This window comes from Mirounga angustirostris, unplaced genomic scaffold, assembly GCF_029215605.1.
Source record: "Mirounga angustirostris isolate CCGP_5_RB_7025 unplaced genomic scaffold, mMirAng1.0.hap1 SCAF_5, whole genome shotgun sequence".
Classification (NCBI taxonomy): Eukaryota; Metazoa; Chordata; class Mammalia; order Carnivora; family Phocidae; genus Mirounga; species Mirounga angustirostris.
In genome coordinates, this window is record NW_026991713.1 from 157419841 (window position 1) to 157437491 (window position 17651).

Genomic DNA, 17651 nt, shown 5'->3' on the forward strand with positions numbered 1-17651 from the left:
AATTTAAGGGTCTTAAGATGGGAGGATTCTCTTGATGAGCCCAGTGTAATCACAAGGGTCCTTAGGAGAAGGAGACGGGAGGCCACAGATCCAGGAGGCCGTGTGACTAGGGAAGCAGAAGGACACAGAGAAAGATTTGAAGGCATTGTGCTGCTGATTCTGAAGATGGATGATGTGGCTACAGGCAGCTGCTGGAAGCTAGAAAAGGCAAGGAAATAAATTCTAGAACCTCCAGAAGGAACAACCTCCAGAGGAAACAGATACAGGGTAGTTCACCCAAGGAAAAGCATGGTGTTCTCAAACAAAGGGAGGATGGGTGCTGGGCAGGCAAAACCAATGGATGTCCCCCAGTCTCATGAGCTTTTTGGAGTCAGTATTGCCATGTCCCAAAACTCTGACTGGCCCCATTCCAACACAACACATTGGAATTGTACCCCGCCCCTCCACCCCCAGCCCCGGAGCTGGGCAGCATGGAGACCCTGGCCATGAGGATTATGTGAGTCAATACATGTGAAACATTCTGAACAACGCCTGGCACATAGAATTCAGTAAAAATTAATTGTTTTCACTGTTGTGGCCTCTGATGCCATCCTCATCAACCACCACCACCACACTTGCTCCCTTTGGCGTCTCACCTCATTTGCAAGACGCTCTAAACCCAGCAATCTGAGGTTCCTTCCATCCTGACATTCTATAATGACCGATTTTGCCTGTTTGAGAAGTGCCACATCACCCTTCGGATATTAAAATCCTTCTATTTACAGTCTGGGAGAAAACAGAAAAATATATCCAACTTAGAAACTGGAGAATCTCTTTCCCTTTGTACCGATTTTAGTTCCCACAGATGCCAGTGAGATTTATCAATATGTTTCAAGAGGATATGAAAACCTAACATTTGCATATATCATTTGCAGTCAGTTCCTCAACTTTTGCTCCCCATCAAATCCTTAAATGCATGTTTCTAGATTAATAGTCAGACCTGATGGAACTACATTAACAGAGTTCAGTTTAAAAACCAATTTAAGGGGGCGCCTGGGTGGCTCAGTCATTAAGCGTCTGCCTTCGGCTCAGGTCATGATCCCAGGGTCCTGGGATCGAGTCCCGCATCGGGCTCCCCGCTAGGCGGGGAGCCTGCTTCTCTCCCTCTGCCTCTGCCTCTCTCTCTGACTTTCATAAATAAATAAATAAATAAAATTAAAAAAAAAAAAACCAATTTAAGGGGAGAAAAAACTATTAGAGAAGCCAGAGGGATGAACGGAGAGATTGAAATCTTACAGCTATTCATTTTTCAGAGGGTTAATATTGCCTAAAAATGTTAGTATTAATTGTCTTGGAATCATTACAGATACACTAGTCCAGTCATTCAAGTAAATATATTTTGGCTTATCACCTTGCAGGCTGAGCTTGCATTTTCCAGGTTCCAGTGGCAAGGACAATTTAATACCGCATCTTCAAAGTAATTTTATTTGAATCGTATTTTCGCACTTTCATTTTAAAACGGGCACGCCTGATAGTTGGGGAGCACAAATTGTTATGAGTCAACTAGTGAAACCTGATTGTGAAGCCTTAATAGGAAAAGTTCAAAAGCGACCCCAAATCTCTCTCTTCTCTTCATACCCAAACATCTTCACTGTCTAAGAGTACAAGCTCTGGAGTCGGAATGCCTGGGTTTTAATCTTAGTTATTTGTCAGTTGTGTAGCCAGTGGGGCTTAGTTACTTTACCTCTCTGGGCCTCAGCTTCCTCATCTGTGAGAATGAGAATAATATTAATATTTCACAGGGTTGGGGTGCCTGGGTGGCTCTTTGCCTTGTGAGCTCTTGTCCTCTTGTCATCTTTTGCACCTGCCCCTATGAGCACTGAGGGATCCAGAATTTATTATACAGCTCATCTCCAAAGGATTGACTTGAATCCTTCCTTGGGTCCAACATAGATAGTTTAAATGAATCAGGGTTCATTTCATTACAGGTGGCAGAAAAAAACAACTCAAAGTGGCTTGACCAGGCAAGGAAATTTATTGGCTCCCCTAACCGAAAAGTTCAAGTGTAGAGTTCAGGTGTGGCTGGATCCAGAGTCTTCAACACTATGGTCAGACATCTATCTCTCACCATTTTGACCCTGCTTTCCTTTTTGTTGGCTTCAGTCAGAGGCAGGCTCTTTGCAGGTGGTGAATTCTAGCAGATCCAGGTGTTTATCATTCCAAGGTCCAGTCCAGAGTAAAGAATGTTCTCCTTCCAGATAAAGAAGGCTGTCTTATTTCCCTATTTCAATTAGGACATCCCTAATTATTCCAGTCAAAGTCCTGGCTGGTTTTGACTGGATCACAGGCCCATCTAGAACACATCATGGCAGCCAGGCTAAGAGATGACTTGACTAGTCAGGACTGGGCCATAACATCACCCCTGGAACTCAGAAGGCAGTTAGCTCCACCTGAACCACATGAAGTAAGAGTGGGAGGGGTAGCTCTCCAGGGAAAGTCATGAACAATGAACGGCTACTGTGCAAGAATTTCAGGGACCCTACACAGCAACCCCCTTAAAGCTCACTGAAGAGATCCCTCTGGTTTTCAATACCAAAACATTTGTTATACTACTGTCTGGAATTGAAGAGAGAGGGATAAACCTATTAAAGTAGGACTTTAGAGAAAGAAAAATTAACTGTGGCTGAGATCATGAGGGAAGACTTCATAAAGAAAGTGACATTTGACTTGAACCCCCCAAATAAAAAGATGGTTGGATTTTATTTTATTTTTTTTTAAGATTTTATTTATTTATTTGACACAGAGACACAGGGGGAGTGGGAGAGGGAGAGGGAGAAGCAGGCTTCCTGTGGAGCTGGGAGCCCGATGGAGGGCTCCATCCCAGGGCCCTGGGATCATGACCTGAGCTGAAGGCAGATGCTTAACAACTGAGCCACCCAGGCACCCCGATGGTTGGATTTTAACAGTTGGGAAGGCAGGAAGCACATTAAAGATGGAGGGACTGATTTGAGCAAAGGCAAAAAAGCAGACTATTAAAAGGTTTTGTCAGAAACTTCTGGAAACTTGGGGTGCCTGGGTGGCTCAGCTGGCTAAGCATCTGCCTTCAGCTGAGGTCATGATCCTCGGGTCCTGGGATCAAGTCCCGCATCAGGCTTCCTACTCAGCAGGAGCCTGCTTCTCGTGCTCCCTCTGCTGCACCCCCCTCCCCCCGCTTGTGCTCTCTGGCTCTCTCTCTGTGTCAGATAAATAAATAAAATCTTAAAAAAAGGAAGTTCTGGAAACATGCTGAAGAAGTTTGGATCCTGATGCAGGAGAACTCAAGTGAGCAAACTATCTGAAGGTCATGAGTGACTGCAGAAAATAAGCTCGCAGACACACACGGGATACAGTTCCTTTAGTGCTGGTGAAGGATACAAGAGTTTCACTGCCAAAACACACCTCTGTGGATGAGGGGACATATTCACTAGAAGCAGCACCTTAGGGACATGAACCTGGAGGCAGTGGCTAGGATGGTTTGGAATGGGGGGTGTGTCCAGAGGAGTAAATGGGGGATTTGTTGGTAGGCTACTGCTATAGCTAAGTTATCCCCTCAGGCCTTGGGGTTTTCATCATCCCTGGATAGTTCCTCTTTTATCCTTCCTTATTTTTCTAGGCTAAATCTATTCTGCAAGGGTTCCTGGAGGATTCAGGCTACAGTATCCAGGATCTGAAGAGCTTCCACTTAGTAGGACTTGGTACCACCCTGTGTACTCTGAACGCCACCGAAATCTCACTCATAAAGATCTCAGAATTCAGGTATCCAAACCAGTAGTGTTCAAAATGGCAAATGATTGATGGGCCAGTTCATTCATTCAGCAAGACGTCTTTTGCTTCCTGATGCCTTGCCCCCTTTCTGGGTTAAAATAAGGAGTGGACTCAGCTGGATCCTTTCTGGATGCTGAGCCTACCTACCTTCTGCACACCTGTCGTGTCTGGAGAGTCTCCCAGGCTCACACTATATCCTTCCCTCTTAACCAGGGTGGTGGTGGCCAGAATCGGGACCCTGCTCTGTAGCATCCATGTCTTGGCCGAGTTTAAGAGGAAGGCAGAAGTTGTGTTTGGGGATCCCACCCAATGGTCCAGCTCTGTCCTGCAGGAGCTCGGGACTATTGCAGGTACGGCACCTCGAGCAGGCCTCCTGTCCCTGCCCAACCTGAAATCTGGAGACAAAAGCAAAAAAATAAAATAAAATAAAATAAAAATAATAATAACAATAAAAGAATCCTGTGCCAAATCTGTTCTTTAAACAAGCTCTCTTGGTGGTTCTTGTGCACACTAACGTGGTTTAGGATGTGATTTAATTGACTTCTAAATAGTTTTATACACAACCTGAAATTGCATAAAGTGAAGCTCCTTCTGGGCCTACTTTTTGTTGTAGGAGACCAATCAGGGCTAATGTGACCCACTTTTTCTTTTTTTTTTTTTAATCAGAATTGATTAAGGAACTTGATTCTCCAGTGTGATTTTCAAGGCTTTTTGTAAGAAATGACGCTTGCCTAGAACACACAGATCTGTACATTATGCAGCACCATTAATAAAACAAGTGGAGTTGCGATGGCTTGAACTAAACCCTCGTGATGCATGCCTTTTTCTCCCCAGCTGGATTAACGAAGGAAGAGCTCCAAATGCTGGACAAGGATTTGATGCCGTATTTCCAGCCATCAGCAATCAAATGCCTTCCTGATGAGATATTCAAAGTAGGTACTCAGTTCTTCAAGGAGAATAGGCGCTTGACCCCATTTCAAATCAGAGACAGATGGCAGGCCTTGGATTCTAGGGGCTTGCAACCAGATTTCTGCTGATAGGGCCAGAGGAGAGGTGTATGCCAACACTGAATGGGTCACAAGATAATTTTAGGTTTAAACACATTTTTTTCCTTAAAATTTTATGTTTTTTTAATTTTTATTTTTTATTTTTTTATTATTTATTTATTTATTTATTTATTTATTTATTTATTTACGAGAGAGAGAATGAGAGACAGAGAGCATGAGAGGGAGGAGGGTCAGAGGGAGAAGCAGACTCCCTGCTGAGCAGGGAGCCCGGGACTCGATCCCGGGACTCCAGGATCATGACCTGAGCCGAAGGCAGTCGCTTAACCAACTGAGCCACCCAGGTGCCCTAAAATTTTATGTTTTAATTTGTATTTATTTTTATGGTTGGCCTCTCTTCATAGCAAGGTATTGATTTTCTATTTATGATGGTATGACAGAGTCAGATTTCTTTGTCTAGAACCCTTGGGGACAGATACATTTCAGAATTCAGAATTTTCCAGATTTTAAAAAGATAACTCTGTGAATCTCCACTATGTAATTTAACACCCCCAGCAGTGTCTGGGGAAGCACCTTATACGTTAATATTTCTGTGAAGAAGTCAGTGATTCCACACTAATTGGAATAAATAGAGACTATAAATGACCTTACATCATTCAAGGTTTTGCAGGCAAATAAGTTTGTCTTAAACTTTGGGAAAAACATTCAGTTCTGAGATTTTTTTTGGACTTCAGAATGGCCGATGAGGAATTATGGACCTGTATAACATTTCCTTTTTAAATTGATTGAAGTAAACATATTTTAGTTGATTTAAAGAAAAGTGTTGAGAAAACCTCAACAGGACAGGTGAGAAACGGCTATAGAAGAAATTGAGGAGGTGGCATTGGATCAGCTGAGATTAGGGAAACAGGGTAGTCAGGGCCTTGTGTCCCCATACAGGCTTAGGGGAGTGTTTGGTGGGGACTGCAGCGTGCTCTGATGAGGAGTGGCCCTGGTGTTCTCGTTTGCTGGGTAACTTGGAAATAAATTCTCTCCACCACAACTGTGGAAGACACACAAACGAGGTTGGACAGATGCCCGTGATGCCACATCGCTGGTTCATTTCAAGACAGATAGCCGACCTTGAACGACTTCACAACACAGGACAGTTTCCAGCACAGAGTAGGTGCAATAGCTGTTTGGGGGGAAATAAACAGTAGTCCTGAAGGCTCCGGAGCTGCCCTTCTGGGGGTTTCTGCAGGGCAGAGGTGCCTTGGTTCTGGATGCTGGCATGTTGCTGAGCACTTTCCCCTGGCCTGGTTTGGAGTGCACTTTGTGGTTGTTTCCTTGTTCAGGGATTTGTCTTTTTCAGAAATTCCTAGGTGCACCTGGGGACGCACTTCTGAAAGGGTATAACCTAGCGCCTTCAGGGCTTTAGGAGTAACATAAGACAGTGCAGTGGCCTGTGGCCTGGGTAGAGTCCAAGGTGAATAAAATTAGCCCTGAATGGGGAAGCTGCTTCTCATCTCTGGCACATCAACGCAGTGTGACAATGTGGGCCCAGTATTGCTGGATCTTCCTTTTATTTTTTTATTATTATTTGATTTACGATTCCAGAGGTCTCCATTTTCTTTTTCTTTTTTTTTTTTTTTTTAAAGATTTTATTTATTTATTCATGAGAGACAGAGACAGAGAGAGAGAGGCAGAGGGAGAAGCAGGCTCCCAAGGAGCAGGAAGCCCGATGCGGGACTCGATCCCAGGACCCTGAGATCATGACCTGAGCTGAAGGCAGACGCTTAACCATCTGAGCCACCCAGGCGCCCCAGAGGTCTCCATTTTCATGTGAAACCTGCTGATAATCAAATGTTGGCAACCACTTCGAATTTATTTTTTTTTAAAGCACAGTCCAGTGGGCCTAGAGATTCCATCTGGCTGGTGGGTTGCAAGTCCACCATGTTGGAAAAAATAGGTAATTTATAGAACACAGACTGTGTTAACGGTAGATGCAAGGTGCAAGCCAGAAGAGTACCTGTGTTGTGTGTGTGTTGGGAGGGGGAGCGGGGAGAGGTGATGCTGACCTCGCATGACAGGTTAGCTAGGTTGGAGGGAGGAATAGCATTCCAGGCAGAAGGAAGTACACAGCAGAAGTGCTGCCTCCTGGGGGCCACAAATACAGGTGCTCATTCTCCTGCAGTGAAGAGTGCCGGTGGGAGGCAGCTGGACAGGTGGGCTTGGCCCAAAGCTTGAGGACCCCATTGCCACATTCAGGAACTGGAACTGTGTCCTGGAAGTGGGCGGCAGGGAAGGGTTCTAAGCAGGGGAAGCATCTCCCTAGACAGGGAATAAGAAGAGGGTGAAGGAGGAAAGAGGAGTGGATGAGGGGGCATAACCCCTTTCCCAGAGTCTTTGGGGTCCTTAGAAAATACGCAGCATGACTTTAGATGCCTCTCTACAAATTCAGAATCCTGCCATCTCATCTGCCATCCCATCTCATTCCAGACCCTCTGGAACTAGCCACCAAGTCCTCTGAGCTAGAAGCAGCTTCAGTCAACATCTTGTTCAGAGTCCTCAAAGACATAAGTGTACTTGGCAGAAGTTCCCACTTCCAGTGGCCATAGCAGACGTCACTAATAGATTACCACACCTTTCCTCCACGTAGCTCTTGCAGGGCTCACCCACAGGGTGCGCAGGCAGTCACGCCAGAGGATCAGAATCCACACAGGAGAGGAGTTCTCGGCGCCATCCCACATCTAGTCCAAAAGCCCAGAGAGGCTGTGAAATTTGCTCGAGGTCACACAGCTAGTATGTGGCAGAGCTGGGACACAGATTCAGATCTTTGGCCTTTAGGCTTGTGTTTTCTCCTCTACGCCAGTGTTTCTCAGGTGGGGGACTTGAAACCTGGGGGAAGCACCTCGAACTGAATTAAGAACAGAATTAAACAACGTTAAGTCACACAGTGAGAAAATCATGACTTTCTTTTCAACTCTCCTTTAATGCTGATTACTTCAACGAGGAAGTCTCAGTTTGGAGCTAAAATGTCTTTAACCCTCTATAACATTTCAAGTCTCCTCTTCTTGACTATTTTTTAAGAGGCCTTGGATTCAGACATTGTTGGCCAACAAAGCCAGCTTGAATGAAATAATGTTCATTTCTTTTGGCTTATTGTTAATGATTACTAATGGAAAGTCACTTTGGTCTTCCATTTTTGGAAATTTCCACCTAAAATGTTCCATTTAAAAAATAAATGTATTCTAGTAGTGAAAAGAGCGATGTGATTTTAAGGAAAAATCTCAAGAAGAGCACAAATGGTACACGGGTATGGCAAAGTTGTGCGGACCCTGGGCGGATGACCGAGGTTTGGGAAGGCCGCGGAGGACCCCCCCCCCCCGATGGCCTCCCCCTGAGGGCGCTGTCCCCTTTCTCCGCTGCAGGAGCTGTCCGTGGAGCAGATCGCCTCTTTGGGCCCCGAGAACGCCGCGGCGGTGACTCCAGCCCAGCGCCGGCAGCTGAGCATGTTGCAGCTGCAGAGCCTCCAGCGGGCGCTAGATGGCGCCAACACGCGCTCCTGGCTGGACACGCCCCCGAGCGCCAGTCCCACCCGGACCCCCTCCTCTGGTTCTCCTCCTGGTGAGTGGGACAACCCTCTGCCCGGGCTCCCACCCCTAGCCCCCTTCCCTGTCCCCGAGTACCCCCCTGCCCGTCCTGGGGCGGGGAGGTTCCTAAAGATCCAGAGCGGGGTCTCTCACAGTCTTTGGAGACTCTGCATTCAGAGAAAAATCCAAAGTCCCTACCAAGCGTGTGTAAATGACGCTCAACTCTGGCTGTGCTTTCAAGTCACCTGGGGGAACTTGTAAGACAGCCGGTTTCACGGACCCCACCCAGAACTCGTTGAATCAGAATCTCTCGGGACTAAATGCATTTCAGCGGTTCCCTTGCATCCTACCTCCTTCTCACGGACCAGTATTAATTAATAAATTCAACCAGTATATGTTGGGCACCTACTTTATGTCAGGCCTGCAGCAGGAGCTGGGAATACAGAGGTGAGAAGACAGGTAAGGCTGTCTTGTAAATGAACAAGGTGATTTCACATCTGGGAAGACTGGGGAAGGAAGGAGGCAGAGGGAGGTGAGGGTGACTAGGGCTGAGCTAGGATAAGGGGGTTGGTCCTCTCTTCCTTACCCCCGTCACTTCTTTGTGACCCCTTCTATCTTTAGTGAGCACCATCTTTGGACGAGGCGTGGTGTTGGGCTCTGGGGAGATAGCAGTGACCAAGCCAGATGTGTCCTTGATGCTCACTAAGCTCTCAGTGGAGCATGAGGGTGAGGGAAGGCATACCTAGCCTGGCGACCATGAGGCCGTATGACAGGCGCTGTGACAGGGAACACATGGGCGAGACAGCTGACCTAGGCTTGGGGGTTCAGGGAGTGGCCGTGGAAACTTCCCAAAGACAGTAATGTCTAGATTGCAGCCCGGGTTGGGGAGAATATGGACTCAGCCCATGGAGTGTCCCAGGTAGAAAGAGCAGTGAGAGCAAATACCCAGTGAGCAAAAAGAACTTGGTGCTCAAAGCCTCCACTCTACCTTTTCCTGATATGGATATGTCCCTCCGTCTGCCCCAGCCTTCCCTTGGGCTTGGAGAACTGGGGAATTCCCAATTTCTGCAGCCATAAGTGGCCAGAGGTGGCACCTTTGATTTACTATTATTGTTATTTTTTTAAAAGATTTATTTATTTATTTGAGTTGGGGGGAGAGGGGCAGAGGGAGAGGGAGAGAATCCCAAGCCAACTCCCCACTGAGCTTGGAGCCCAATGCAGGGTTCGATCCCGTGACCCTGAGATCGTGACCTGAGCTGAAATCAAGAGTCAGATGCTTAGCTGACTTAGCCACCCAGGTGCCCCTGATTTACTATTATTATTTTAAAAACTTTTCATTGAAGTATAATATGCATACATTTAAATTTTTTGTTTTAGAGAGAGCCGAGTGGAGGTGGGGAGTGGGAGGGAGGGGCCGAGGGGGAGAGAGAGAGAGAATCTTAAGCAGGCTCCACACCCAGTGCAGAGCCTGATGCGGGGCTCAATCTCATGGCCCTGCGATCATGACCTGAGCTGAAATCAAGAGTTGGACACCTAACTAACTGAGCCACCCAGGTGCCCCCATTTAAAAATTATTTTTAAATATTGTGTTTTGTGTGTATCATATAACACACACAAGAGATAATGCACAGGATTCAAACTATGTAAGGGCTGAAAAGGAATGCAGTGCAGTGTCTCCATCTGTCTGTCCCCTGTCCCCTCAACACGTGTTCCTTCCCCAGAGGCAAGTAATGTTACCAGCTTCTTGTGTATTTGTCCAGAGATAGTCTATACATATCCATAGATTATCTCTGCACTTTTATAAAAGGTTGTTATACCCTTTGTTCTGCACCTTGCATATCTCATTTAACAATATATCTTGGAGACAGTTCTGTATCTGTACATAGTAAGCCTTGCAATTGTTGGTTTTCTGGCTACACCATAATTGTATTTAACCAGATGTCTACAGAAGGATATTTCCGGTTTTTTGTTTGTTTGTTTTTTAACTATTACAAACAAGGCTTCAGGGGATAACCTCTTATCATTTGCATCTGTCTGAGTATATCTGCAGGATAAAATCTTCAAAGTGGGATTGCTGGGTTAGAGGGTGTATGCATTTGTAATTTTGATGGATATCACCAAATCCCCTGTAGAGAGGCAGGACCAGTTTTCCCTTGAACCAGCAGCGTCAGAAAGTGGTGTCCCTGTAGGACCCTAGATGCCTTCTCCTTCCCTTCCACTCCACAGGCCCTTCCTGTGGGTGAGGCCCTTAATCTCTTGTTTCCTAAACTTGCTTCATTATCAGGATCACCTGGGAGGAATCCTTCAAATACAGATTCCTGGGGCCTCATCCCAGGCTTGCTCAATCACAATCTCCAGGGGAGGATCCTGGAATTTGCATTTTTTTCTAAGATTTTATTTATTTATTTGAGAGGGAGAGTGCCTCTGAGTGGGAGAGAGCATGAGCAGGGGCAGGAGGGAGGGGCAGAGGGAGAGGGAGAAGCAGATTCCCCACTGAGCAGGGAGCCCAAAGTGGGCTCGATGCTAAGACCCCGAGATCATGACCTGACCCAGCCAAGCGCCCCCTGGAATTTGCATTTTTAACAATCTCCCCAGTGACTCTTATGATTAAGGCAGCTCTGGTACAAGCTGATTCACACAATGTCATTTAATTTTTACTCCCCTGCGGCAGCCCCCTCCACCCCCCCACACCCCCTGCTTTGGGGTCATTATTCCCGCGTCCGAGAAGAGCAAACAGCATTCTGGGAGATCAAGTGAGTGGTCCAGAGGGAGACCCAGGGAGCTGGGCATGCTGTGTCTGCCCTCCGAGGGCTGCTGAGACCTCATGTGCACTCCTGTCTCCTCCTAGGAGGCCCTGTCACATGGGGTCCTTGGCTTGGCTGTCCTCTGCTGGTTCTCCTGCCCAAGACCGTGTGGTGAGCAGCGCGTGCACATGGCCCTTCAGTGTCCAAGCAGCGGGCCCTGGTGTGTGGAAACAGAGGTACTCCAGACTGTGAGACCCCCTACCCCCACCCACAGCCTCCACTGGGGCAGGGAGCCCCTAGGGCCGGGAAATTTAAAGGCACTGAATGGAAGAATAATTATTAAAAATGATCTTAAAAAGTTCTTAAGCTGGCCTGTATCCTCAGCAGAGAGCCATTCTCTGCCCTGTTTCAGCCTCTCTTGCTTTCCAGCTTGGGGACAGAGAAACTGTGGGGAGGGAAGGATGTTTTCTGTCAACAGCATGAGGATCCTATGTACAAGTCACTGCCTTCCCTCCAGAGAGAGATGCCAGGGGGTGGCAGGTATTGGCAAAGGCACCATTTTAGCTGGGGCCTGATCTGGCTTCTTCTCTGGCTTAACGTCCCTCCCTTGGAGCTATAGGCTGCATTGGATTTCTCCTTCTTAGATATTTAGCAGAGCTGAAATAAATGAATCCCTCCACAGAAGCCAATATTCCTGCCTGATTGCTGGGACTAATTGATGTTTCGGTGGGCCTTGCATTGCATGGAAATTAAAACATTTAACATGGCTCAACGTTAAATCAATTTTTAAGTACATTTTCTAGATGCCTTCCATTTCCTTGGGAGTCAGCTGAATGAATGGTCATGGAGTTATCAGTTAAGCTTTCAAAAAATTCCTTTTCTGACGAAATCGGTGGCTCTTCTGGGTTTAAGTTTTTCTGGGCTTTGGGGATGGGTTGAAATAAAAGAAAATACACACTGTAAGTCCGTCACCCATGTGATTATTGCCCAGCAGAGCAAAGTCAGCCCACTGGCCCAATCCTTTTGGAGGCTGGGAGGGATGGAGTTCCTTCTGGAAATCTGCAGGATGCTCTAGGCCTTCAGCTCAGGAAAGGGGGACGGAAGTGTACTTTGCCACCTCCCAGGCTGTTACACCATCTCAAAAACAAATCAGAGCTGTTTCTCGTGACTTCCCTTAGGTAGCAAGTTAGGCATCCTGGGCACTCATGTTCTGCCACCAGCATGCCCTGCGTTCTCTTCCTGGTCACGCGTCCACAATAGACGTCTCATCTAGATAAGACGAAAAGCCTGCATGAGTTCCCAAACATCTCTGGCGTTCCATAAGAGGTGGGAGGATTTTAAAAAGCAGCATGGGTAGGTGTTATAGAGACTGGTGTATTTTCAGATGTCACATGCAGTTATTCTAGAACATCAAAATACTGGCATATGGAAGGTGTGGCCCCGCAGGGGCTATGTAGGATCTGACTTGGTTCTTCATTCATGTTGGCGGGGAAATGGCAGTTCATGTTGCTTCTCAATCACAGATCATTGATCTTGTTACTGACAGCACCAGCCGCCCAGTTTAGCTGGGCCAGACTGGCTGATCAGAGACGGGGGTTGCACGAGAATGGGTCTGTGCAGGTTCTGATCGGGTCCAAGCAGCCTTGGATCCAGCTCAGTATTCCCACTTTTTCCTTTGGCCTTGGATTTTCCTGGGGATCATCAATAAAGACAACTTCCCTTTGACTCAGACTTCATGCTGCCAATGTCATGGAGCTCTTGTGCCTCCCCTTCCCCTTCTTCTTCTTCTTCTCCTCCTTTTTTTAAGATTTATGGACTTATTTTAGAGAGGGGGGAGAGAGCACGAGTGTGCACTCGAGCAGGGGGAGGGGTAGAGGGAGAGGGAGAGAGAATCCTCAAGCAGACTGCCTACTGAGCATGGGGCCCGACATGGGGCTCGATCCCAGGACCCTGAGATCATGACCTGAGCCGAAATCAAGAGTAGGCTGCTTAACCAATTGAGCCGCCCAGGCGCCCCACATCACCTTCCCTTCTGATCATTTGGTTTTGATTGAATTCCTGGACCCTCGTCCCATGTTGGATGACAGCAGTGACTCCCAGAGGGCCAGCTCTGCATCAGGCCCTGCTCTGAGGGCTCTGCCCGTACCCTTCGCTCACTTCGTTGTCATCACGACTCTGCCAGGTGGATGCAGTTAGGATTCCCGTTTTCCAGATGAGGGGACTGAGTCCGAGAGGTTAAGGAACTCTAGTCAAAAGCCTTTTGGATAGTGAGGATTTGTATCTTGACTTTTTACCTCGCACTATGCTGCTTCTGGGTGAGTATCTTTTAACTTCTCCAATAAGTCAGATCAGAGAGATTCTGTAAATCCCTTCACCTCCTCCTCTGGTGGGAGGCCAGCTTTCCTCGCAGCACATATAATTGGTGATTGCCTCAGGCAGGAAGACAAATCCAGCTTATGCCCTGAAGGACCCCTGGGGTCTCAGGTTGAGATACGCAGTCCTTTGCATGCAGGGAAGCAGCAGGTCACACTGGCAGGTGCTGCTTCCGTTCACCTTTCAATGTCAACCCTACCGTTGGATTCCCAGCCTCCATCTTCTACAACTTGTAACTCTCCCCACCTCCCCCATGCAGGGATCATAGTCACTCACTCCCATGCAGGTCACAGGGTGCTGGCCATGGTCCTAATTGGTCAGGACCTGTACCATACTGGGTATCAAATATTTGAATATCATGCCAGTGAGATCTTTTCTTGGAACCCCCACCTTCAAGCCCAATGCAGACGCTGAGCCTGGCTTGATGGGGGCTGGAAGTGTTCCTGTAACTTCAGTGCGCCATCCAGTGGGACCTAGAATTACATTGTTCTCTCTAGTCCTGGTGCCCAGGGAGTCTCCACAGCCGCTGGGGATGGGCTGCACGGCCAAGGAGAGGTGGCTGTGTCTTGGGGTATGTGTGTGTGTATGTGTGTACCTGGTTTTACTAAAGAAATGCTGTCATGATGGAGAGTGACAACACAGCAAAGAACTTAATATTAAGTATTTGATATTTCTTTGTCCTTAAAAGTTTGCTGCCCATTCTTACCTTTAAAAACATCTATATTGCTTCCTTGGAAAACATATATGTATAAAATTTTTTTTTAAATAGTAGAAGTAAAATTAACACACTGCAGAATTGCCAGGCCACACAGTGACAGGTGGGACATGTCCAAAGTGTGTCTTGGAGTGAGTACCCACTCTATAAATCCATCTCAGGTGTCCAGTGACTCCTAGGATTTTCAGTCATCTTAGGGGATTCATTTTATACTTCTCTGCCTTTACTGTCTCAGTCACTGATTGTTTCTGAAAGGGATATGGGCTTATTTGACCCTTTGACAGATTATCTGCAACTTGCTCGCCTTTCTAGTCTTCTCCTCCATCCTGCGTTTGATAAGTCAGACCAGACATGCTGATGGGAACTGGAAGGAGGGGCCACCCTTAGGCAGAAGAAGACTGAAGAATTGCCGTCAGTCTCTGAAATCCTCTGGAACACTCCTGGGTGTGGTGGCCTGAATGGCTGACCCCAATTCCTTCGATTACTCCCTTGATTAGGCTTGTACATCCAAGCCTTTGCCATGTGACTTTGTCATGCATCTCAACACTGCTTGCTTTGGTTTTGGAAGGTGAGCAGAAGTGATAGATTCCACCAACGGCCATCATAAATGGGCTCGCATGATTTAGCCTGACCTGTTAGTAGTTGCTTCTCCATGTGAGGCAACATGTAGATGAGGAGACATATGGAACAGACATGAACCCAACCTTGCATGCAGGGAAGCAGTGGGTCACACTGGCAGGTGCTACTCCGGTTCACCTTTCAATGTTAACCCCCCTATTGGATTCCGTACCCAGCAGAGTCAGAACCAACCTGAATACTCAGGAGCAAGAAATAAATACTTGTTATGGGAAGGCATTGAGACTTTGGGGTTATTTGTTACTGCAGCCAAAGCTGACTTACACACCATGTCTTCCACATGCCCTCCTCACACCGTGCTGGTTCTATACTGTGGATTGGAAGATGATACACTTTACCCCAGATCACACTGACTGAACAGGAAAGGACTGATTCCAGAAGAGTTCGGTTACCAAACTGTGTTGGACAGAATTCTAAGATGGCCCTAAGGTCCTTGGTGTGCATATCCTGTGTAATCTCCCCTTGAATACAGGCAGAACCCGTGGGTGTGATGCAGTGTCACTCCTAAGACTAAATTTTATTAATCTGTTGGCTTAATCAAAAGGGAGATCATCATGGGGAGGGGGCGCTAATGTAACCAGGTGCACCATTAAAATGAACTAGGCCCTTCCTGAAGTCAGAGGTATTCAGCATGAGAGACCATGTGGCAAGGACCTAGTATGGACCGTGGAGCTTAGAGGTCCCTGACTGACCGCCAGCAAGAGAATGGAGACCTCAGTCTTACAATCATAAGGAACTCAAGTTTGAAAACAGCCAGTGATCTTGGAAGAGGACCCAAGCCCCAGATGAGACCCCAGTCACAGCATGCTTTCAGCCCAGTGAGACCCTAAGCAGAGAATCCAACTGAACCACACTCAGACTTCTGACCTCCGGAACTATGAATACACAAGAGTAAGGGGAAATGAGTGCAGGGTAGGCAAATGTAAGATGTGTATGAGGAGCTGAGAAACAGGCAGCCATCTTTGAAACAGTCTAGTTCTGGAATGTAAGCTTAACTAGGAAACCTGTCTGTGTGCACAAACCCCAGCTGGGAAGAAGTTTCTCTGGGTGGGTATCTTATTCCTTTTCAGTTTCTCCCTCAGGGATCTTTTACTTCTTGTGAAGAGGGAGGCATGTTATGTTTACTTATCTTTAGTGCTTGTCACTTTATAATGACTCAGCATCAATTCTTCCTTCCCCACAAGACTGAATTTCCTTTGGGGAAACTTCCATTCATGTGGATGAGGTCAGATTAATCCCACCTTCAGCTGTAGGGCTGGGCTCTGATTCTCTTAAACCAAACAGCATATCCCGTTCCTCAGTCCACAGGCATTGATTCAGGGATGGGCCAGTGAGAGCCAGGCCATGGATTTTTATTTAACTGTTGGAGGGGAAAGAGAGAGCCAGACAGACAGACACAGACAGAGAGAGAGAGAGACAGGAAGGGAGGGAGAAAGAAAGAGAGAAAGACTGAGACTCTCTTTCCTTCTGGACATGGACTGGCTAGCCATCTTGAAATCGTGAGAAGAGAAGCCATGAAGGAATGGAATTAAGAAATGGTGTGGGGGTGTCTGGGTGGCTCAGATGGTTAAGTGTCTAGCCAAAGGCACTAGGCACCAGGTCCTAGGATCGAGCCCTGTGTCAGGCTCCCAGCTCAGCGAGGAATCTGTTTCTCCCTCTGCCTCTCCCCCGCTCATGCTCTATCTCTCTGTCTCAAATGAATAAATAAAATCTTAAAAAAAAAAAAAAAAAAAAAGAAAGAAAGAAATGGTGTGAGCAAACCTAGGTTCTGGTAAAAGGTTTTAGAGCCTGGATCAAACCATACCTGCAGATCTGCCCCTGGTCCATTCAGTTACATGAACAAATTTGGGTTGGATTTTCTGATACCTCCAGCAGTTGGAATGGTTTCTCTTGCTTTTCTTAATTTTTGGGTGTCTGAAAGTTTTTTATCATAGGTGTAGCTGATCGCAAAATGCTATTTTCTCTGTAACAAGTAGAGTATGGACATTCTGGCTTCACAGGGCCCCAGACAAGGCTTTACCTTGAATTCAGCTCAGATGCACCTTAGGGTCTGATGGGTTACAGGAACCCTGTTTTTGAAAACCGTCTTTACACAGATGATAAAATAGCAAAATAGTATTTAAGGTTTTTGCCTTGAGCCCTAGGCTTGTTCTGGAGATGACTCTCATTGGGGGTGAGAGACTTGCTCCTCCAGCCCTCCGGGGGCCTTCCTTCTTGGGAATTTGGCCTCAGGGGGACTGAGTCATACCAACTGACTCCAGGTACCCAAGTCTGGTTGCAGATTTGCTTGTCCAACTGGGCTTGTGCCTCCTGTCCCCCAAGGGTGGCCATATCAGCTCCTGCTTGTCTTCCTCCTGATTTAGCATTGTGCAGGGCAAGAATTCTAGGGTGCAGGGGATGGCCTTTAGCCCTCTTGTATAGTCTCGGTTTGCTCACACAGCAACTTGCTCTTTCCAAGTCTCTCTCTCTTTTTTTTTAAATATTTTATTTATTTGAGAGAGAGAGCATGAGAAGGGGGAGAGGCAAAGCGAAAGGGAGAAGTAGACTCCCCGCTGAGCAGGGACCCCCTGTATGGGGCTCGATCCCGGGACCCCAGGATCATGACCTGAGCCGAAGGCAGACACCCAACCTGCTGAGCCACCCAGGCACCCCCCCCCCGCCCCCGCCCAGGTCTCATTTTCTTTTTATTTTATTTATTTATTTATTTATTTTTTTAATATTTTATTTATTTATTTGACAGAGAGAGACATAGCGAGAGAGGGAACACAAGCAGGGGGAGTGGGAGAGGGAGAAGCAGGCTTCCCGCAGAGCAGGGAGCCTGATG

General features: G+C 47.0%; 1 protein-coding gene across 1 annotated transcript in view; it reads left to right on the top strand.

Moving 5' to 3' along the window:
* The window catches only part of OTOA (otoancorin), a 62378-nt gene extending 49890 nt beyond the window's left edge, over positions 1-12488 (top strand). The window contains 5 exon segments of the mRNA XM_054507549.2: positions 3632-3774; positions 3997-4133; positions 4618-4715; positions 8198-8393; positions 11208-12488. Coding sequence (XP_054363524.1) covers positions 3632-3774; positions 3997-4133; positions 4618-4715; positions 8198-8393; positions 11208-11278 — 645 coding nt within the window. The 3' untranslated portion in view covers positions 11279-12488.
* Positions 12489-17651: the final 5163 nt, after the last annotated feature.